Raw genomic sequence first — 23,681 nt, forward strand, 5'->3', positions numbered from 1 at the left:
TCATACCTAAGTCTTTACTCCTGAATTTAGAACTACAGAGTCAGATTTAACTAAATCTACCATACAAACATCCTTAAATTGTTCTTTAAAAAAAGAAGATTAAAGGTAAATTATACTTATGTCTTTCATCCTGAACTCAGAACTACAGAATCAAATTTAATTAAATCTTCCACACAATAATTCCTGGTTTTCAGTTGTTTTTGTCAGACGTTTCTCTTCCAGTTTCACACAACTACATTTGACCTGTATGCTTATTAATATTGGGACACGTATACATCTTATCAAATCATACCACTCCCGTCCGCCGGAAAGTAAAATGTGCGCATCATATAATCATAGTTTTTTTTAATTTACATGTAAACAATTAAAGAAAGTAAATATTTTTAAATTACAATACGAATAAGTCTGTTTATACGGTTTTTGTTTGGAGAATATATACATCGGCAACATCATTATTCGGAGTGTTTTTAAATCAATGAAATAAATTCATGTATTATAATGAAAGTTAAACATCAATAAAGCTTTCATTAATATAATTAAGTAATTTCTAAAAGCATGTATTTCAAATATATGAGTGTGTTCATGTACGTGGAAGTGTTTAAAACTTTCAAATATGTTAAATAATGAACAAAACAAGTATAACTTATAGGGATGTATCTAGAAGTAAGAGATTCGTAATTCTAGGATGGCAAACCTGATTGAACATCTAAAGCTGTTAACTTAATCATTTATTGGCTGGTTTTCTCCACATTTGTTGGTGTATTCTTGCAGACTCTCCCCTTGTTGGATTATAATTAACACTTAATACACCTAGAACTGCGTAGAAATTCCCGGAAAGATCACAATGATTTGGACATGCAAATGACTCATTCAAAGTAATTGGGTGTATTAAAATTGACAATTGGTTTTGTGTTTGACAGTTTTCTCTAAAAACGTTGAGATCTGTAAATGTATTATGATTTATCATGAAACCATTCAGCCCAACTAGATTCTGATTTAGACGATGGTACACATAGAAACCGATTTGAGCATTCTCCACTTGGTATCTAGTTTATAGAGCAGTGATGAACACTAACAATCAAATTTCGAAAAGTACCGAAAATCAGTATGCAAGCTTGTAGGGAATATTTCGAAGAAGATTGCATGTTAGGTACTGTAGAGTTCAAATATACAACTACATAAATCAACATTGTACTGTAAGACTAGCTTATATTTTTTCATAAAAACTTGTTCGTTTTTTTTAGTAAGATTACCAAAAATAGGAGAGATCAAACCCCATCTTATTTTTCACATTTTTGTTTTTGTTGAACGAAAAGCTAGAAATAAATCATATGTTAAGTTCAAAACAAAATTCAAGTGTAAAATATACATACGATAACGTTAATTGGCATCATCAACTGTCGTTTCATTATCAAATTCTGAGTCAAAACTGAATAAATAAATGCTTCTTTAAAAAAAACAGCCATTATATTATGATGATTAAGTAGAACTTAAAGAAGATACATTGTATTTCCTGTCCCTAAAATTTGTATCCATATAAAGTGAAACAAACAAAACCAAATATTTCAGGAATGTCAATACTTTGATTCTCCATTGGTAGCTCTTAGGCCAAACCTTCGGTTGCGTAGTTTCGGTCATATGCCATTAAGCTTAATCTGTATGTGCTAACCGTTTTAGAAATACAATCACTTGTTTAGGTAATGTCCAAAGCGTAATAACCTTTCCTGAATTCTCTACGCAGTTCTGGATATACATGTATGTGTTAATTAACATCAAAGGTGGAGATATTGAATATAATAACGAATACGGAGAAAACCAACTGATACATTCTTCAGCAGTTCTTCGCTGCCATTCTGATAAAATCTCCTTTGTATCGTCTTATCTATACTTCTATATCAAAATAATAGACTAGAATTTTTGGCCTTTAATACCGATACATCGGAAGAGTACTGTCTTTTGTTTTACATATTTTGAACATCATTGGTACTTGAAGATTACAAATTTGCTATTATTGTTTCTCAATCAAGCTTCGGTAATTAATAATCAACGAACATTCCTAAAAAAATTCCGGAAATCATCTGGATTTTTTGGATTTTACAATCTTGCGCATGCTCATCACATTCACGCCAAATCACGGGAGGCTCTTTAGTCTATTTTCCACTACATCACATTTGCATAGGTAAACTCAGAAACGATAATACAAATACGTGTAAATTTTCATTGGAAATTTGCTGTAAAATGTTTCTGTTCATCAAAGACAATACAGGAGATAACTCTAAGACAGTGCATTTACTATGAAAAGTCCCGAAAGTTATGAATGTCAACAAGGTGGTTAAATTTGAAGTTTTAAATTTTTGTCCAAACCACCAAAATTGTTTTATTTTTTCTTGATATTCCACTTGCCTTAAGTTACAAATATAGAATCAAACAGTTTGGTCAGCTTAGTGCAGTAGAAAATGTCTCCAGAATAATTAAAAACCATAAATGAATTAATAGGCGGCGTTTTGTTTTGTTCTTAGTTAAAAACTTACAGTAGCTGGGGTTTTTTTAATTAAAAAAGTTCAATAAATGGTTCATATACTTCAATATTAAAAAATATATATATCAAACAGTTTCCGGCCTAGGTAGGCCACAAACTCGGACGCGCCTCTAATTATCAATGGTGAACTGTTAATATAAGTAAAATAAAAACAGAAAACAAAAAGGTTCCGATTATTCGTAAACAATAAAATTAAAACATTACTGGTGCATGTAATAAACGATATATATATACGCAATAGTCTTTGTCACTTATGATGGCAATTAATTGTTAACGGTTTGTCGTAGTTACTTTAACATCATAACCTTGTTTCTAGACAATTTGTCTACAATATACGCAGTTTTTCGCCTGGGATAAAACTTCAGTTTGTGGACGACAATGAATTATAATTGTTGGTTCCTTATTTTCCAAAACACAATACAGCGGACTTATTCTTGCAACTGGTTAAATTGTTGTTGTAATTTAACCGTTTATAATAACGACTAGTGCGATATATATATACGTTGAAATTTTAAAATTTGAATTCAAAATCTTGTTAATGAAATTCATTCATAACCAAATTATACAAATCTTTACTTGAAGAAAAAAAAACTCATTTCATTCCATATGCTACTCAAATATACAGGTTATATTTCAAGCAGGGATGTGTTGAAAAAGAAATTGTTTAAAAAAGTTTATACATGTATATTGCCACGTTTAAGTTTTAATGAGGAGTGAATCACCTTTTTCCTCGTTTAATTACTTGTTTATCTTAGATTATATACAGTTTAAAATAACAAGAATTAATACCTTGCTCAGAAAGAATGCTGGAGAAAACGCACCCAGTAGAAAACGTACCCAATGTGTGGTCTTAATTGTTAATCGAATGATGCGCAATTGTTTATATGACTGCGGACAGTGTTAATGTGTTGGGTAAATATTGTGCTTTTAGGAAGTACAGTATTTTGACTTAATACAAGTAAGATTATATCCTTTGACGTTTTTCACAAATAAGTTTTGAAAATTTCATCTGAGAAAGAATTGCAAAACAACCGTAGAAACGCAGTTTTCTCATGAGACATGGTGTACTGCGCAATAACACAATTTCACCAAACACATTAACACTAAAGAGTATTAACTCACTCCTTTAATTAACAGATAGCCCACGAAGAATTGTAATCAATTAGTTCATTTCTAATTATTACAATACTTAATACGTTTGGGTATTCTAAACAAGTAAATGAGAAAAGATGAATCACTTTTCATGTTGACTATGTTGACACTGCCAATGGAAAAAAAAAATTGTTTCACATATACATGTACCTACAATGTACATGTGTATTTGTACGTGTGAAAATTTAAATAGAATGTACAACATTTCATTTCGCAATCCTATCGACTCTTCCAGGTTACCATCTTCTACAATTTTGACGATTTTTAGCGGAAATACATATTGCTAGCTGTCAAAGAAGAACATGTAGAACTGTAAACGATATAAGGGGCAAAATCCAAGAATTAAGCATGAGCATGGAAACCAACTAGAACGACATATACATGTAATTCTTAAAGAGATACAATGTTATTGAAAATTAGACATTTTTTTTTTCTATTCAGAGAACTTTTATTAGTGATATTCAGATAAGTAATTGTTTTTTCGTAATTGATGCAAAAAATGATATATAATGTAGTAACTTGTCATATAAAATTTGTGACTCTTACGATTTTAGTTTTCGTTTACTGGTGAATTCATTTGTTACTATTACAATGGCAATTTCTCTGACAAAACTTTTATTACAAAATCTAGTACAATTGTAATGGAAACTTTAGATATTTAGACACATCTTATGCATTTAAATTTTCATCATCAATGTCTTCCAACACTTCTTGTTCTAAAATAACGAACTTATCGTCAGTTACACTTGCACATTCTCTTTGCTGGAGTTCACTTTCAATTTCGTCTAACAAAACTGAAGATAAATTAACTGGTCCCTTTCCTTTCCCACGCGACTTTGTTTTACGCAAGTTCCGTTTCCCCATTGCTGTCACATGACCATGTAGAGCGTCTTGTTCAGAACCGGAACTTGATTCAGTTATACTACTTCCGCTGTTACTTTCACCTTTGGCCCCACCTTTTTCACCACGAATGCCAAACTTATCTGCCTTTAACTGACGTAATGTAGGACTACTGATTATTTGCGGCTTATGAATTTCATGTAATGGCCCCCCCTCGAGATGTCCCGGGATTAATGAAAGTTGGTTTTGCGGGTAACTCGGGTTTTTTCATACATTTTTGAGCTTTGATAACTGGTTTTGCATTGGGTTGACATAATTCAGGTGGTGTTTCTTCCCCTACCGCTGGTTTCTTAGTCTTCTCTGTTGAGTTTTTCACCGACTCTGGTGAATCAGGGCTCGATGGACACGTCTCTTTGTCCTTAAGATTAGAATTACTTGCCTCCTCTATTTCTGATTTGCTAGGATTATGTGTTCCTAATTTTGGATCTCTTTGTAGTGAGGTTTCTAAAACAAAATAATGTTTTAAAAATATACTAAATGGCTAGCAGTCTGAAGAAGATTAGCGTTTCTTAAAATAGCAATTATAATAGAACCTTTAAAAGTGCATATATATTCCTACACCTTTAACCTTTTTAATCAGTTTTTAAGCACATTGGGTATTTTGCATTACATGTAATTCAATTTTTAAAATAACGCTGTGTTATTTTTCTTGGTTCAAAATGATTATAGCCTTTCATGTAAAATTCTATAATCCTTTAAAAAAACATGTTAGATCACAAAAAAGCTGATAATATAAACTAAAGATTATCATAGTAAAAATGTTCACAATCTAATTTATTATTAGCAGTTTACAATTACTACACTCAACGCATTACCTTGCTCCCTCGTATTTGGGACTGCACCAATTGTTTCGTTTTCTCCTCCTGTTTGTCTTTGAATCTGTAGCTGGCGGAAAATCTCTAGCTCTAGATGCGACCTTGAAACAATCACCAATGACCAAACACTTTGTAAATTTTATAACAATTACATCTAAATTTATTTTGCCTATCCTATATGACATTGTATTCTAACTTTACATTCATATGATTACACATGTACTGCTAGACATTTTACATTTGCGTGGGAGAAAAAAATAACCCACCTGATTTGATTTTCCTGGTCTTTTGATAAACTATCTGTTCCAAAAAGCTGTGCTAAGTAGGGCTCCTTTGAACACAGGTTGTCTTCGATCTTGTGAACCCGGTGTTCAAGTCTCTCCTCATCGTGAACCTGAATTATCGATAACTAGAGAATTATGTCACTGCCAATATAGCTATTTGAACTAGTCCAAAGCGAATTTCAATGGAGTCCAAAAACCTTTTCTTTCAAAAATCGCCTAAAAATTTCCTAATCTTTTCTTACCTACATGTATGATATATTTAGTCTTGATTTAATAAAAGTTTGTTTTTTGGGGTTTTTTTTGGGGGGGGGGGAGATATTCAGAGTGTTTTTTAATATGAAGGGTCTCCGATTTCCATTTCTTTAAAATTAGTTCAGAACAAATTAAATTTCTTCTAGGATGATGAAATTTCAAAAAAAAACTACAATGAAACAAAACTCTTGCATGTTTTTCGTGATCTTTTTGAGGATTATTATCATTCAGGGCATCATGGAGGAATTATATAAAACATATATTTCAATGGAATTTTTTTACCCTGTGGAATTATCATGTTTTCTATTACATGTACGATATTATATTGCAAAATGAAATTCGCCAAACATAACATGGATTCATAATCTCTTGTCAACGGTACATGTAATAACATGCATCTCATGAAGGGGTGGGGGGATTTACTGCACTTAAAAAAATTCTTTTCCTAGATGTTGATTAGCAAAATTTGTGGTTTCGTTGTTATTACATGCAAGTGCAATTCATTCAGTAATAACAATATAGACCTGTACCTCAGATCCCACGCTGGATATCCCGTCATCCCCCGCGCCATAGGTTCCGTCCGAGTCCGTGAAGTAATTGGCGGGTTTCTCTGGTAGCGTGTGAGATCCCGATAAAGCGGCGATTCTGTAGAATAGCTCGTCCACTTGGTATTCGATCTCAGCCATTGTAAACTCCTGGATGAAAATGTAAAATGATGATGAAATGTAAAAGGTGCAAAAAATCTATAACAATTTTTTTATCATATGGTTACTGTATTTTAAATTGATTTCGAACTATTCTTATTTGTATATTATACAGGCCTAAGATTAATTTTCGCCAAGTACTTTAGTTAATAACACCAAAAGATAGTTTTGAAAGTTGAATTGTGATTCTGTACCTGTATAATAGTGGCCTTAGACCAATAAATTATGAAAAGAAAATACATTAAGGCTTAATAAGCTTGACTTAATAGACACTGCATGGTTATTTTAAAGTAGGGGGGAAAATCCTACCGGTGGTAAAGTATTGTCTGGCTCCGATTCCGGTTCACTCCTAGTATCAACCGTTCTAAACCCCGCCAGCTGATGGAGCATGCGCCAATAATAGGTCAGTGTTTCCGGTCCACTTAAAGCTAGCATCTTGTGCTGCGGCCTTTTTGTCACGTGAAAACGAAACGTTAAGAAAGAAACAACCTGAAACAGGAGAGAGTATCATTTTATTTTACATTACAATTTACATGCTCAGTGGGAAAATTATAATGTGTTTTCACACAAATTAGAAATAATTAATTTTCTGAATTATGCATATGATTGTTTGATAAAAAAAAGTTGCTTACGTAAATTGTGGAAAGACCGAGGCCGAATACAGTCAAGAAAAATATAAACATCCGGGTAGCGTGTATCAAAGAGGATTCAGAAGTCAGATCAACGTAGCGCCCAGACAGTATGGCCGACACTGTAAAAATACTGCTCCACATATCCACGAAACCGAAGAAAAAGGCGCCAAATAAAGCATGACCGAGAGCAGCAAACCCCAGTAGCAACACAAAAAGCAGAATCTACAAAGAATTCAATTTAGTTTGAATAATTAACAAATGGGACTTATTTTGCCGATCGGGAACGATTTTTGTTTTAAAAATGTTGTCAATCACAAGTTTCTAACTAAATATTAATTCTATAATATGATAGAAATATATCAAAGAGGAATCTCTAAATTCAGCAAGCATTACCGCCAACACTTTCAACTCTCTATGAGCACGGCTGTATATTTTTCCAAAAAGAAGAAACAATCGCTCGTATCTCAGAAGTCGTAGAGATTGCAAAATGACTACAAACAGGATAAAGCCAACCATACACCGCAGCATCTGAAAGAAAAGTTTATCACAATAACTACAAACTTTCATATTCAATTTTTTTTTTTCAAAATGTAATCTCGATTTCAACGATTTTGCTAATTTGAAAATTATGATAAAAATCCTTTTTTTGTGTGTGTTTATTTGTAACTGTTACATTTTTATGAATTAAATACTTACACGTCATCAAAATATACTGCGATTCCATCAATATTCATTGATTTCGTTCTAACTACATGTGTTTTCGTGAATTTCGTTGTAATATTGTTATATTATATCTCAAACACATTGTATTGATAGAAGCATTAGCCATCATGATTTAAAATACACTTGAAACTGTCATTTTCACCACAAAAATTGATGCCCACGAATACTGATGAAACCACAGCACTAAATACAATGGGTGATGGGTTTTAATGAATACCTCGTCCCAGAATGTAACAAAGGAGACATCCACGAACTCCTCGTTGTATGTTGTCCTCTGTTGTTCAATAACATTAGACACCAATATGAACCTGTAGATGTTACAACCGATGTACGCAACGGAGACCAGGCTTAAAACACCCTGTAAACCAAGAACACATTCAAATAGTAAAATATGAATAATCTGGACTCAGATTTTGTGTAAAGCTTTTTAACCATGACAACATGTTCCAAATTTTACGTTACATAATCACTCAATTTTCAATAAAAAATTGTTTAAATGTACATGTATACCTTAGAATAGTACTTTTCAATATGCTCAAAAAATGCACCTCTCTCTCTCTCTCTTTCTTTCTCTCTCTCTCACCTGTAACACTTTCCAACCATAATGTAGAAATTTCATTTGTAGTTTAACGATGTCATATACAACAATCTTCAGTTTCCATAGTGTCTGTAGTATGAAAAGCAGCTAAAAATATAATCAAAAGAATATCAAAAAATTATCTAAAGGGAAATAATTTTAATTGTAAGAATATTGAGCTAAATAATTTAAAAAATGTTGCTACATATGTATTAACATACTCTGAAAAAAATATAATGACGTTATACCTCACAAAAAAGAAGAAAGTTATCTGTCCCTGACGTATACTTTAACAGATAGGTGGAGCTGATACTGTGACCTGCGGTCACTCCGCCTGTGTCCGGAATTTCCAGGTACAGAATGACGGAGGTGAAGAGGCCAGTGGACGGGTGGAACAGCGTGAACTCCACAAACACGGCTTTGGTGGAGTCGTCCATCCACTGAGAGGAGGGCAGTCTCTGAATTTGAAGCACGGACTCATTCCTATAAATGCGGGAAGGAAAAATGACATATTCATGACGGTCTATGTTGGTGTAACGTCATTTATTTCGCGATAAACACCATTAATACCAGAGCTTTACGATATTTATTTGTTTTTGTAGATTTTTTTCCCAATGGTTAAATTAAAAGTTTAATTAAAAATGAACAACAGAGAAAAGAGCGAAGAACATTGCTAAAAGGAGAGTTTTAAAAATCAAGACATGACTTTTAATTAAGCATTATTTTCTTTCCATGTGTTAGTTTTAAGACCAAAACTATTCCAAAATACAAAAGAATGACAATTTGTTATATATTGCATGGACGTAAAATGTTACAGTAAAAATACCTTGAATGATTTAGCTTAATCACGTGACCAGAGTTGTCATATATGCCATGTCGACCGAACAACAAATAAGGAGAAGATTTTGACTGGAATGTAGAGTTCTCGGGTTCACTTGATCCAGTTATAGAAATATTTTTTACATTTTAATGAGAGATAAGGCATATCATTCATGGTCGCGCATTCTCTTTCTGTGGCCTTGACCTTTCGCAACTGGACGTGTCCGATGATGTAACCTTGCAACACTAGTTTCTGAAGCAAAAGAGAGAAAAGTATATATATGTATTTCATGATAATGTCGTTCAGAACATACAATCTGTGTTTAAGCTTGCTGTTAAGACAAATACATTTAATACAATTATATTTTAACTGATGTGTTTTGAATTTTGGTTTGCATACTTGTATTACGCAAAACGAAATTTGGAGAAACTGTTAATTCTCATTGGAAAGAGAAAGGTTTCCTTAACACCTACTTGTATCATGTTCAAATCATGAAATTATTACATGTACCTATGACGTCACCCAGACACATCATCGGTTGTTCACTTTTCAGACTTACTAAACGTGGGAAATCCGCAACCTACATCACCACGTAAGACGATGATTCATATATCAATTACTTTTAAACGATTGTGCGCACCTGCTTCAGGTATTAGAGAAGCAATATTTGAAATTTTAATTTGTCGCAAACATGTCTAAGGATATTAATGTTCAATTAGAAAGAACCACTCTGCGCTTTTTAAAATATGAATTATTTCGATGCAATATATACTGGTACCTGTTTGCTTGCTGGATTTTCCTTAAAGATACTTTCCATAAATGTCGCTGAAGCCCGATCATACCATTCCTGCCTGAATTTTATCGATATAACATGCATAAATTACATGTACACGTATGTCCTATATTGTGTCAAACATCTAACTTTTTAAAATTCACCAAAAATGACAGGCGCAAAATTGAAAAAAACAAAACAAAAACCGATAGACCTTATTTTGTAACAAATTGCTCCTAAAATTAATATACAGTAAATATACACCGAAGAATAAGTTTGAGTCATTTCTCTAGACTTCAAGAAATAAGTTTCTTAAAAATACGGATATGGTAATTAAAAACCATTCAATCAAAAACTATGAACCTACAACAGAATTGTGAGAGCTTTTTTCTCCTTCATGACTTTTTTTCTGGATTCAATCAGCTGCTTCTCCTGTGGAGGCCTAGCAAACCGCAGGTACCGAGATCTTTGCCGCGCAGCTACAGCCTGAAGAGATCGACCAATAGCGCTATTGTATCATACAGTTAAATTGATATTTGACAAACGTAACTAAAAGCAGAGCCAAAGTACATGTAGTCATCCTTTTAAACACAGTTAATAAGTGAAACATTAATTTTTCAAATAAGAAATTAAAGGCAAAGCAGTTTTAAATGATGTTTTGAAAATATCCTATTATTCTGAATTTTTTTTAATGAAAATTCACCTTGTCTAACTCCTCTGCCTCGGTCCAACTTTCACACGACTGTTCCTTTTTCCTACGGAATATTTTCCTTTCCGCGTTTTCGCCGAAATAGGATTCTTCATAATTGTCCAGGATGCTGGGATCACATCGATACCGCACAGTTGTGTACAATACCGCAATGAATATCTGTTAATTAAAATAAAAAACATTTCATAACAAACAAATTTTTAAAGAATTAATAAAGCATGCAACATTAAAAGCAAAACTTTTGGTTACAGATTTGGTTTCTTTGAAAATTTATGATTTTCTGTTCAGAAAATGATATTCTCTTCCCGTTGATAAATGCACAATTTCGATTATATTAAAAAAAACACAGCCAAGAGAGGCAGATAAAAACACTTGAACACAATTAGGCGTAAAAGGGTTAGACCAGATTAATCTATAATTAAAAAAAAATTTAATTATTAAAAGGAAAATATAAAATTTGACGCTTGCTCAATAGAGCTAGACGGTCGTATTCACTTTTAGTCTTCATTTATCCCTTCATTTAGTCTTTATTTATCCCCTGCAGACGAAATGGTCAGTTACAATAGAAGGGAACATTGACATTCTTAACCAAAAATATTAGAATTTGTTCTATCTTGTCAACAAATTTACATAATTTATGTCGTAAAATTATATGCATGTATGTATTTAATTCTTTTAAGGGCAGATATGATGGTTAAATTATTGACCACCCAGCTCTGGTGGTTAAATTGTTGAGTGTTCAATCTCTTTAATGGAGCACGCAATGAATATCAACTGACCAGGATTGGATGGACGACGAATATACAGAATAACACACTGATGTAGAGAGACTGCAACCAAAGGATGCTACGGACTTCATCAAACCGGAAACCGATCCAAATCGTCAGAACTGTTGAGCAGACGATAATAAGGGCACACAGAAACCACGTGACGTACTGCATCCACGTGGGCAGGAGCAGACGAGAGTTGGGGTTCTTCTTAGACGGAGCTAAAAAAGGTGTTCATAAAAATGCTATAAAGATGTTACATGTAACGGGCAAGCAAAGAAATCAATGTTGCGATGTGCAAATGATCCTAAGTTTCTGATAAAAGTTGGAAATCTTCTCAGTAATACTCGAAGCTCCTTATTCCAATGAAATCATTTGCATGTACTAATTTATCCTTCGCCGTTCTATAACATGTATTATTTTAAAATATATATTACGTTGTAAAATCCTTTTTTGATAAACACAGGTATGTCGATGTTAAGGTAAGTGTTGTACCTATCTATAAATTGTTCCATGTTACCGTTTATGATAACAAATCACTCACCTGATGAAATATTGCTTAGATAGGATTTAATATGATTTTATATTCCGCTAGTAATTTATTCAGGTTTTTTCAAATTCAGTTTACTTAGATATCTAATTAAAATATCTTGCTAAGATTTTTTTCTTTTGATATAATTTCTACAATACCTAACAGAAACTTTTTTTTCATAAATTATTAACAAAATATACCATAGAACAAAGAATATTTTTTCTTTATTTTTTAGATCTACTTTGGCACACCTGGACAATTAGCCGAGCTCTGACTGCTCTCCGAGGCTGTCTTGTTCTTGACGCTGCTGTTGGTAGAACTGAGGGTCATCTGTGGTTGGGGCTCTGTACTGTTAGAGTCCTCGAAACCGCTGGACGCCATGTCCGTCTCTGAACCTATCACTGATGAAAATGTGAAAGAAAAAAATGTCTTTATTTTTGCATGCCTAACTATTAACCTTTTTTTCTAATTTTCTAGTGCTAACTAACTATAATAGTTTTTTTGGCCTGCTTTGCGATATAAATATGATTGACTACATAGAAAAATATCTTTAAAATCAAACAAACAAACAAACAAAAAATCTCTAGAATTAATGGTTAATTGCAAAAAAAACCTGCGCATTTTCAAAGTGTCTTAGTACACAGGCAGTAGCAACTGAAGATTTTTGAACGTTCTGTCTGTAAAGTTATTGTTGTTGGAAACTAATGAAAATTGACATTACTAAAAGAAGGAAATTACATGCGATTGAAGTTTTCAAATACTTATTCTTGTGCCAATCTAGAATTTACAGTACTTGGATTGATTACATACATGTGCTGTAGATAGCGGTTTATATTCTTTTTTTAAAACCAAATGGCAGAGGGTTCTTAAAACGAACATAAGAAAATTAATTTTAATTTTTAGAGCTTTAGTTTTTTTTCAAAGTACAATGTACCTACATCATTTGAATACGTTTCTACATTTTTTGAAAAATTATCTACAGTGTTTTAGGAAATACACGTATCTGCATTTACTGAGAAGGTACCTACATTTATTGAACAAGTACCTATGTTTACCGAGAAGGTATAAACATTTATTGAACAAGTTCTTAAATTTATTGAGTGGGTACCTACATTTATTGAACAAGTTCTTATATTACTGAGTAGGTACCTCCATTTATTGAACACGTTCTTACATTTACTGAGTGGGTACCTACATTTACTACTGAGTTAGTAAATACATTTATTGAGTAAATAACTATACATTTACTGAGTAAGTTCATAAATTTATTGTTCAAGTACTTACAGTTATTGAGTAAATGCCTACATTTACTGAGTAGATACCTAAATTTACTGAGTAATTAAATACATTTACTGAGTAGATACCTACATTTACTGAGAAGATACATACATTTGTTAGTAAATACATTTACTGAGTAATAAAATACATTTACTGAGTAGATACCTACATTTACTGAGAAGATACATACATTTACTGAGTAGATACCTACATTTACTGAGTAGATACCTACATTTACTGAGTAATTTAATACATTTACTGACTAGATACCTACCTTTACTGAGTAGATACATGTACATACATTTACTGAGTAATTAAATACATTTACTGAGTAGATACCTACATTCACTGAGTAGATACCTACATTTACTGAGTAGATACATACATTTACTGAGTAAATACATACATTTACTGAGTAATTAAATACACTTACTGAGTAGATACCTACATTTACTGGGTAAATACATGTACTTACATTTACTGAGTAGATACCTACATTTACTGAGTAGATACCTACATTTACTGAGTAAATACATACATTTACTGAGTAGATACATACATTTACTGAGTAGATACCTACATTTACTGAGTAGATACTTACATTTACTGAGTAAATACCTACATTTACTGAGTAGGGCCTCGGTCTGTGAACTCTGACTCTCCTTGCTGACAGTTTGTTGTCGCTTGATCCATTGTTTTTGTGCCCAATTCTATACGAAACAAAACAAACAAGAACGTTGGCGTAAATATCATCATTATAACAATTATACAATTACCACTTTATCTGTCTCACAGCTCACAAGCAATTTTAGTTATAAGGATTGAATTGATAAATAAGTTGTTTACGTATGATATACCGGTATCAACTTGCTAAAACTGGTTGTTTTCATAACATTTTTGCTCTTACTTTATTATATTTTATAATATTTTGTTCTTTGCAATATGTCATTGGTTAATTGTAAACAGGCCTGTGTGAATACAGTTTTAAATTTATTCTCAACTGTAGGACCAACTATCAAAATCAAAGTACTGACAGTACTGAAAGACGGGGTCTTGAAAGTTTGAATTTGTAATTGTCCTGGATTTCCTCGAATATACTTCCAAAATTTACTAGTTTGAAAAAGTTGTTACAATCTATGTTAATTCGGCTTTTTTTGCAATTGTCCGATACTTTGTCTAAATTTTACTCAATCCCGGCCTTTATAATTGTAGAAAATTTACACAACGGTATATTATGTAAAATAAGACCCCAAGGAAAATTTTTAAAAAATACTACTTACCGGGAAAATCAAACAACTATATCAAAGTAAATAATTTTAATCATTAGATTTATTCAATTTTGTGATCCAAGGAAAAGTCCACAAGTCGGACTCACTGTATCCGTAATAAAAGTTTTATGTAAACTCTAAAACTGCTGAATTAACAAACAAAGTGAACATTTGTATACTGATAATAAACACAGGCACCTGACGTTAGAAATATTTTTTTTACAATAAGATTCCAAGAACTTTTACAATGAGCATAAACAGATTTGTCACGGTCGCCATTTTGATTTTTAAGACCGACTTATCTGATATGATTTTCTTCATTTGCGTTTCATGCAAAATTAATCGGTAAAAATAAATCCGTTCGCCACTTACTACTTTTTTGTGTAAACTCGTGCATCACCCACACGAATTACGATACAACCGTTCCTTTCATTACAAATCATACTCTGAAAATCAGAGACATAGATAACAGAGATTGTCAACTCCGCCATTAGCGTGTAAATGTTACGGAACCAATTTTAATTACTTTTAGAACTACAAGTGCAGCAATCTTGTATAAGTCATTAAATTTGAACCTGATAGTGAACATGAACATGAACCTGTAAATATTTTAAGCATGTTTTATTTATGAAATATTTACAAAAACTCTTTAATTAGTTTTTAAATTACTTTTTGAAAACTTATTGACTTTTCACAAAGTAATGGTAATGCATTACTTTGCTCATGTAATGGTAATGTAATGCATTACTTCAAGAAAATTAAGTAATGGTAATGGTAATTTAATGCCCTTATTCATGAAGAAATGGTAATGTAATGCATTATTTTACAATGTAATTCATCCCAAGCCTGATTCCAACTAAGCCGGAAAACTTTCTGCACTATTTTCTTACGCGTAGACTCAAATCATGTGTCCTACGCGTGCCTTCCGGTTTTTGACTTCGGCTGACAGTAAACCAATAGACGGGGTCACGTGACCTCGTCTAATAACATCTTATTAAACATTAGACATTTCATTTCAGTTTGAGACAGATACCTGTATAGCTGGCCAGTTCAAAATAGATTGATCAAGAATGGAATACGTCATAATGGGTTGGACCACTTCCGCCGAGGTGTCAGTTTCCTCTTCCTGTGAGTTCTCGTTCGGTTTCCCGCTCGGATACGCATCTTCATCTTTGTCTTCTGCTAATGAGGTTTTACTACGCGCTGTTGGAACCAGCTGAAATAAAAATTAATGTAACAAACAATGATCTTTTTAACCACATTGCATTGTCTAATCCAATTATCTTACTGTTCTAAACTTTCCTTTGACAAAATTTTAATTTAACTAGTTATTTGAAATAATCTGGCGCCGAGATATGCTAACAAACTTATGTGTCGCGTCTGAAAGAAACGTTTGACTTTTTTTACATTTAAATTTCATCGGTATTTGCTCACTAGTGAAATTTTAATCTCATTATAGTATGTTTTCAATGACATTTCCAGCACTAAGTGTTTAAATTAAGTCAAATTGTTGGTACGTTTTCAAAAAGGTTGAACTTTTTAGTAGAAATCAATCTAAGTTTGAAACCAACGCGTACCTTGCTTCTCCGGAATAAAAAGGACAAAACAAAATTCAATGGAATGGCTACCACACAGCAAACGACTCCAACAATAACGCTATTCCAAGACAGGTCTAACAACAACCCAAACTCACCGCGGTACTGAAAAAGCAAGCAAAACACTCAAAAAACATTCCTTTACCTAATATAACAATTTATGAGTGCAATTTGATTTATTTATACAGCTCGTGGACAATAGATTAACCGAATGAATTTTTTTTAATATTTCTTTTTTTATTTATTTCGAAAATCGACTAAAAAAATGAAATCAAAGAAAGTTTGCCTTAATTGAATGTAGTGATACACAGGTGTGTTCTCCACATATATTCTCACCTGTTTATAGGTGTAATGGTACACCAGGGTATTCAGACACATGTAGACAGAGAACAGGGTCAGACAGCAGGTCAACCTCTGGGTCCGCGTGAACTGACTATAGGAGGGACAGGTAAAGGGCGATAACCATAGGTGATAGTCCGCCAGGTATTGCGTCCCCTTGGTCAGGAACACCTACAGTCAAAAACAATACATGTGTTGATTAAAAGAAAATGGATATTATACATGTGAAACATAATGCGTTCAGATGTTAATAAATTGACAATCAAGCAGAGAGAACATCTTTGCGTCAGAAATGTTAACTTTATTGTGACCGCGTACCAAAACTAACTTTTGCTTGCGACGACTTTTTTTACATGCAGATCTATTAAAGGGACATGGTCACGATTTTGGTCAAAAATTATTTTTACAATTTTAATGTTTACAATGCTTCAGTAAGGCATTGTTAATAAACAACCATGCAAAATTTGAGTGTCGTTCGTTAAGTTATAAGGGAGTTACAGAGCTTACATTTCTTTGCTATGTAAACAAAACTTTTTTTACGTTTGGAATATTGAGGTAAAAATTCCAGTTTTAGAACTAAAATGTATGTGTATTATAATAACGTTAAGAACTGTCTATTTGTGCTTCAAATGAATAAGAACATAGACAAATTAGCTTGAAAAAGATTTTTTACTGGTATATTGAACATACATAAACAAAAACAAGGCACGAGCCTTGTTTACATGACAAATAATTGTGAGTCCTGTATCTTGCTTATAACTCTACGAATGACTCTCAAATTTTATTTGATCATGAGAAATGCATTCCGAAAGCTTTGTAAATAAGAAAATCAGAAAAAAAGAATTTGACCAAAACCGTGACAATGTCCCTTAAAGCAATCATACATGTACAAAAATAGATATGATGAAATAGATTTAATATCTTTACTCGTTTGAACCCCAGGTTCCCGTCCAGTGCCAGGAATTCTCTCTCCACTTTCCCATCCTCCTCCTCCACCGCCAGCCATTTCTCCGATATAAAGTAGAACTCACGTTCTGGGAAATAACAAAATAGACCATTATTATTTTGACTCGGTCTTTCATTCAAAACAAATAGGCAAAATGGTTGAGAGTTATAATATTGCTTTTCTTGCATAAATTGAATACCGGTATTCAATATATCACGTTTCAATCAAACAAGTTTGTTTACCATCAACATTTTATATTAACTACCTGCGGATTTTGAAAATAGGATTACATAAAATAACATTATCAATTTTTATAAATAAATCAATTGAATTTTTTTTAAATTTGCATAAAAACCAGTGTCTGTAAATAAAGAGGTATGAGGTATACATGTATTTGGAATAATTTTGGTATTGCATTATGTATCCTTTATTTGTTTATAGAGCAAGCAAAAAGTTTTATACATTTTAGAAAAAAGTTTAAAAAAAAAAATAAATGATTGCTACACTGACCATTGTTAAGGTCCTTGACGATGACCCGGCTCAGGTACCAGCTGGGGGAGGATCCAACATTGTTATGCCAAATCTGAAATGAAAAGCATGTTGTCTGTGTTAAATCAATGCAACATTTATACATCCCTGTGGGCAATCAAACCTTAATTCAAATGCAAGCACTTTTGGGGGGTTTTACTATTGGGATTCATTGTCAACATCTGCACAATTAAGTGTCACTTAAAGGCGGTATACAGAGCAACAGTTTTAGTTAAAGAGGGTTTGTCAATACCAAGCTATTGTTGATATCGTGAGACTTACGTCAGAATGAACTTGTCCCTGGAGTTTCTTTCAAACATCGGTCTGTCGTCATCACTGATCAGTTCTCTTGTACCGGACATTCCCTCCTCTCCGTGCAAAATTATACTGATCTAAAAAAAAAGAGCAAAAATAAGTTTAAAAAAAAAATTAAAAAGCCAAGAACAAAAAAAAAAAGATAACTTAATAACTAAAATAAATTAAGTTAACTAAAATGATAAACCTATCTAAAAAAACCCACGTAAGGCCTTTCAATGTGACCTTGACATACGGAATGATTCTCCTGAAATAAAATGGATAATACATGTATTTAAAATGATATCAAACCAGGTTATCATATGTTAAGAGGGATTATAAATATCTATTAAAGTCAACATATTTTGCTTTTCCAACGTCCACACAGCTTATGGTCCCAAGTTTACCAACATGCATGTTGTTAACCTACTCAACATCACATTTCTTAAAGCTAATCTACTAAACATGTTCATGAATATGACGTCAAAGAATTTGTATGAGAAAACTGATGAGAGAGAGTCAAGGACAAGAGGATGTTGGATAAACAGTGTTTGGGAGCATGTTTCGATGATAAAAGATATATACCTAATTTTAAGTCATATTATCTACACATACATACCGTCCTGTTCTGTTGATAATCATTTTAGTTCCATTTCTGTAGAAGTTATTTCAAAGGTTGCTCTTTTCCAATTCCAGCGATTCGGAACCGTTTTGCAAAGGCTAAAACGTATTTGTTGCATTCCTTCTTTCAGTGTCCTCAGACTTGCTCTCAGACCCAGAGGTGTTTGGATACCCTGAGGAACCTGAGGTAGACACCGTGTAGGTCTCGGTTTCTAATGATTGTTCCTCTAGTTCTTCTGTCGAAGAAACGTTGGAAGACGCGGGTATGATAAGGCAACTCTCAGCGATCAAATTCCTCTGATCGATATGACGTCACAATAAGCAGCATGATGTCATATTTTACTCAGAAACATGTCGATTTTAACTTTATCTCTGGTTTAAAATATAAAAACTACAGGCATAATATATCACTAGAAACTCTTCTAACTGAATATATCTTCGATTTCTCTCTATTACGTATAATTATCATTGATGACGTGACAAGCATGTCTAATAGCGAAGATCATGTCGGGAGACAAATCATCTGAATGCAGTGTAAACAATGCCGAAATGAGACTTATTTAATAGATACCTAAGATTTAGATGAGTGTCAGTTAGGATATGAACAGGATAATACAGGCATGGATATTTTGTTTAATCAGCGAGTGTTATAAGGTAAGCAGATCGACATTTATATGGCTTGACCAGCCTTTCCTCTGACAGTGTATACAAAAAAGGCAAAAGTGTAACACTACCCCGGATATTATGAAAGATGAATTTGGAAAATATCAACGGTATATGACCTAAACTACCTGAAAAGTGGTGCTAGAATCCTCTGCTTCGTTGTTTTAAATGAAAAATACGTAGTATTTACAATGAAATTATAGAAGTTGAGAGGGTTTCCGATAAATATTTACAATATTAATTTTATGCGATTAACAATAGGATTCTAGCAGTAATACTAATAAACATGAACTAATTGCCGATCGAATTATTGTAGCAAACATACAAATGAACTTCGGGGTAGTGTTACACTTTTTGATTTTTTGTTAAGGTAAAAAAGTGATCTATTTTTAACTGTCACGTGATACCATGGCACGGCAGCTTCAAAGATCGAGTCGATTCCGAAGTAGAAAAATAATATCTTGGTGAACACATTCCCTTGGTATTAATATTCCGCACTGTTTTCTTAAACAAAACCAGTTTTTAAATTGATCATTATTTTGACGGTCATTAAACTCGGAGTTGCCTTAACCTACCCGCGGAGGATGACTGCGTGTTGAAAAGAGACCAATTCATCCTCGGAGATGAATTGAATGAATACGTTTCAAAGCGCCGCCTCTTTGCTGCAGTGTTTCTTTTTTCTTGATCACTCGTTTTAGCTCCGAAATAATCTGTATATTCTATTGCAAGTGCTTGCCTACATGAATAAATAAATTTAAATTAAACATAGCCGATTGCAATAGATTCTTAAACAAATTGCTAGAATAACTGTTATGAAACACAAGTAATTTGTAAAAATGGTTTTGAATACTGAAATGTAGTTACATTGAGATACCAAATAACTAAACTCAAAACTTGGTTAATTGCAAAAGATACATATTGACTATGATTTAAGAACATGAAAAAAGGAAATACAGATATGTCATTAATATCATTTCATGGATAAATGTAAAAAAAAAATCTTACTTACTTGTGGTCCTGTTAAAGTTTTGATTTTATGCAGATTAATGGTTTCTGTGTGAAATAAATACATTTTGCGAAATAAAAACTGCGCAACTTCCTAAATGAAAACTCGCTATTCCGCCTTTAGAAGGTTCTTGTTTCCAGTGTTTACAGGAAACATAGAAACCGATTCGCTAGATTCTTATTGTACTTTTATTAACAACGCCACCAAACCAGATTTAACTGCTGAAACTGTTAACTTAATATAATTGTTTGTCGGTTTTTTTCATATTTGGAATCGTGACATTACACAATTATTCGATATTTCATTATAATTAACATTAGTATGTGTACATGTAGAACTGCGTAGATAATTCCAGAAAGGTTACAACGTTTCTAGTGATCCTTGCGCAAGATTTTAATGAGGACGAGTGGCCAGCTTGCCTGTCAGGTCTACCTTCAATGTTTGTAAATATGATTAACATTACAATAAAGTTATATTCATTAAGGTTAATTCAAAAGCTTTTTTTGGATTTGTATAATTCTCTCCCGTTGAAAACCTTAATGTACCAAAATGGCCAGTTAAACCCAATCTTCTTAAAGATTTCTTCTCTTTTAACTTGTGTTTGATTTTTTTTCCCATCAGATACCTGTGTATACATGTATGCTTACTAAAAGTTTCAATTCAGTTATTTACATGTACATTTACTTAGTGAGTTTTTTAAAGCAGAGAAAACTGTTAAAACTTTAAAATCACGATTTTCTATCATGTGTTTAGATTTTTAAAAAACCCTAAAATATAGAGTATCATCAATATTCCTGTATTAACTGCAAAATAATTTGCTGTCAAATGTCCTTATATTCTAACAATATCAATCTATTAAGGTCTTCATTTAATTTCATGGCATTAGTTTTCAAACTCAAATATTTTTATACAATTTGCAGCATAAAAAAGTATAAAATGAACGAATCTTTCAACGTTTCAGTTATACTTTACTGGTTTTGGTTTGATATAATATATGCATAGTAATAAGACATTCGAAACACAAGCAAACAAATGTAAAAGAGCAAATATGTAGTACATTTGATTAATTATATTAGTAGTGACGTTCATTTGACTTTCGGAATTAAAGTTATTGTATATCGTCAATTCTCTTGTATAAATTAACCATGGAATATTATACAATTATTTAATGCTTGAGCAGTCAATAGACCAGAATATTTTTCCCGAAGTACAGGGAACAGCTCAGTATAATCTATTGCCCGAGGCCAATGGCCACGGGCAATAGATCAGAATGAGCTGTTTCGCTGCACCAACGGAAAAAAAATTCTGGTCTATTGAGTGTTCAAGCATTAAATAATTGTTTAATTACCTAATTCCTTTTTTAGTTTTCGGGGTTTACAATTTGCATATTGCAGATGGTTTTTGTGCCATTATGCAAGATACTAAGATTTTGTTCATCTTTTTTATGCACAGAACCTGTTGCATGCATTACAACATCTCAATTTAATATTAGTTTACACAAAGGAGGGGGTCTTAAACCCATTAGATTTTAAATAGTCTTTTACCTTATTTGAGGCTTTAAAGCTGTTGATTATTTGATACTCCATTTTGATAACATTGAATTTGGTTTCACCAAGTACTAAAACAACGTCTATGTAATGGAATATACCTTCCCCGAGAACTATTGAGAGGATGTAACATTAACATACCCGCGTTCTGAAATACGTTGCCGGTCCAATAGATCGCAGTCTATTGACCGGCGGTCTAATAGATCGCAGTCTATTGACTGGCAGTTCAAAATAAACGCAAATATTTAAATGGTAATAAAACAACAAAATCCCTTCTATTAGGTAATAAAACAAATTATAAAACATTTCCTCAAGTATGAAAACGTTTCAAATGAATAAATGTTTCGAATTGAGATTGAAGTCACCAGAAGAACAATTCTAGACTCCGCAAAAAGTATTTAATCTAATACAGACTACAAAAAGTGTTTATATATTACATACCCTACCAAAATGATTATCCCACCTCAGACTCAACAAAAAGTGTTTCTTCCATTTAAAGCTCTAAACATTTAAGCGTTTTTCCATTATAAACACCGCAAAAACTGTGTCCGCCAAAGTAAACTCTGTAGAAATTATTACTCCACTGTAGACTACATAAAGTATTTTTTCAGTTGAAAGTACTTTCATAAATTGCAGAAAGCGTTTCTTCCATTATAAACTCAGCAGAAACTGTTTCTTTAATAATATACTCTGCAGAAAATGTATCTTCCTTTGCTAAAAATGTTTCTTCTATAATAGATCCTGCAGAAAGTGTTTCTTCAATTGCAATCACTGAAAAAGGTGTTTACTCCATTATAAATTCTGCAGAGTGTATTTCTTCTATTATAGACTCTAAATAAAGCGTTCCTTTCATTATAGACTCAGCAGAAAATATTCCCTAGAATGTGTTTCATCAATTTAAGACTCTGCCAAGTGTTTTTAGACTCCGTAAAAATTGTTTCTTCCATTACAAATTCTGCAGAAAGTGTTCCTCCGGTTATAGACTGTACATAAAGCGTCTTTATTAAAGACTTTACGTAAAGTGTTTCTCCCATTTAAGACTCTAAAGGTAGTGTTTCCATTATAGATTCTGTTGAAAATGTTTCTTTCATTGTAGACTCTGCAGAAACTCAAAAGCAAGTGTTTCTTTCATTATAAACGCTGCAGAAACTCTGAGGAAAGTGGGTTTTTTAAAACTAGACTATGCAGAAACCTTTCCCCCATAATTGACTTTGCAGACACTTTTTCTTCCTCTACAGAATAAGAATGGAATTTGTAAAAATTAGATAAAGATTTGTGATAAAAATCCAGATCTATAAAAAGTTTAAAATTGTTGTTGCAAAAAGTATAAATTACCAATTTTAAACTTAAATGAAATTAAAGAATACCATTTTTTATAAGAAAAAGTTGATAAAACGATATACTCAAAAGTCTTTGTC

At 32.5% G+C, this 23,681-nt stretch overlaps 2 protein-coding genes across 2 annotated transcripts; both read right to left on the reverse strand.

Moving 5' to 3' along the window:
• Positions 1-3,151: 3,151 nt before the first annotated feature.
• On the reverse strand, positions 3,152-10,268 carry LOC128162954 (polycystic kidney disease protein 1-like 1). The gene is made up of 12 exons (XM_052826398.1): positions 10,177-10,268; positions 9,405-9,650; positions 8,827-9,061; positions 8,585-8,686; positions 8,219-8,359; positions 7,672-7,806; positions 7,279-7,500; positions 6,956-7,135; positions 6,473-6,637; positions 5,673-5,800; positions 5,407-5,507; positions 3,152-5,035 (listed from the first exon to the last, which is right to left on the reverse strand). Exons 3-12 carry the CDS (start codon positions 9,013-9,015, stop codon positions 4,728-4,730), a joined length of 1,671 nt encoding a protein of 556 aa, XP_052682358.1. The 5' UTR covers positions 9,016-9,061; positions 9,405-9,650; positions 10,177-10,268; the 3' UTR covers positions 3,152-4,727.
• A 265-nt stretch (positions 10,269-10,533) lies between these two features.
• Positions 10,534-18,843, reverse strand: LOC128163324 (polycystic kidney disease protein 1-like 1). The gene is made up of 13 exons (XM_052826892.1): positions 18,805-18,843; positions 18,415-18,524; positions 18,237-18,240; positions 18,115-18,187; positions 17,586-17,692; positions 16,656-16,829; positions 16,302-16,424; positions 15,758-15,940; positions 14,079-14,166; positions 12,430-12,579; positions 11,659-11,867; positions 10,874-11,038; positions 10,534-10,656 (listed from the first exon to the last, which is right to left on the reverse strand). Exons 1-13 carry the CDS (start codon positions 18,841-18,843, stop codon positions 10,534-10,536), a joined length of 1,548 nt encoding a protein of 515 aa, XP_052682852.1.
• Positions 18,844-23,681: the final 4,838 nt, after the last annotated feature.

This window comes from Crassostrea angulata, chromosome 9 (assembly GCF_025612915.1).
Source record: "Crassostrea angulata isolate pt1a10 chromosome 9, ASM2561291v2, whole genome shotgun sequence".
In the NCBI taxonomy this organism is placed as follows: domain Eukaryota; kingdom Metazoa; phylum Mollusca; class Bivalvia; order Ostreida; family Ostreidae; genus Magallana; species Magallana angulata.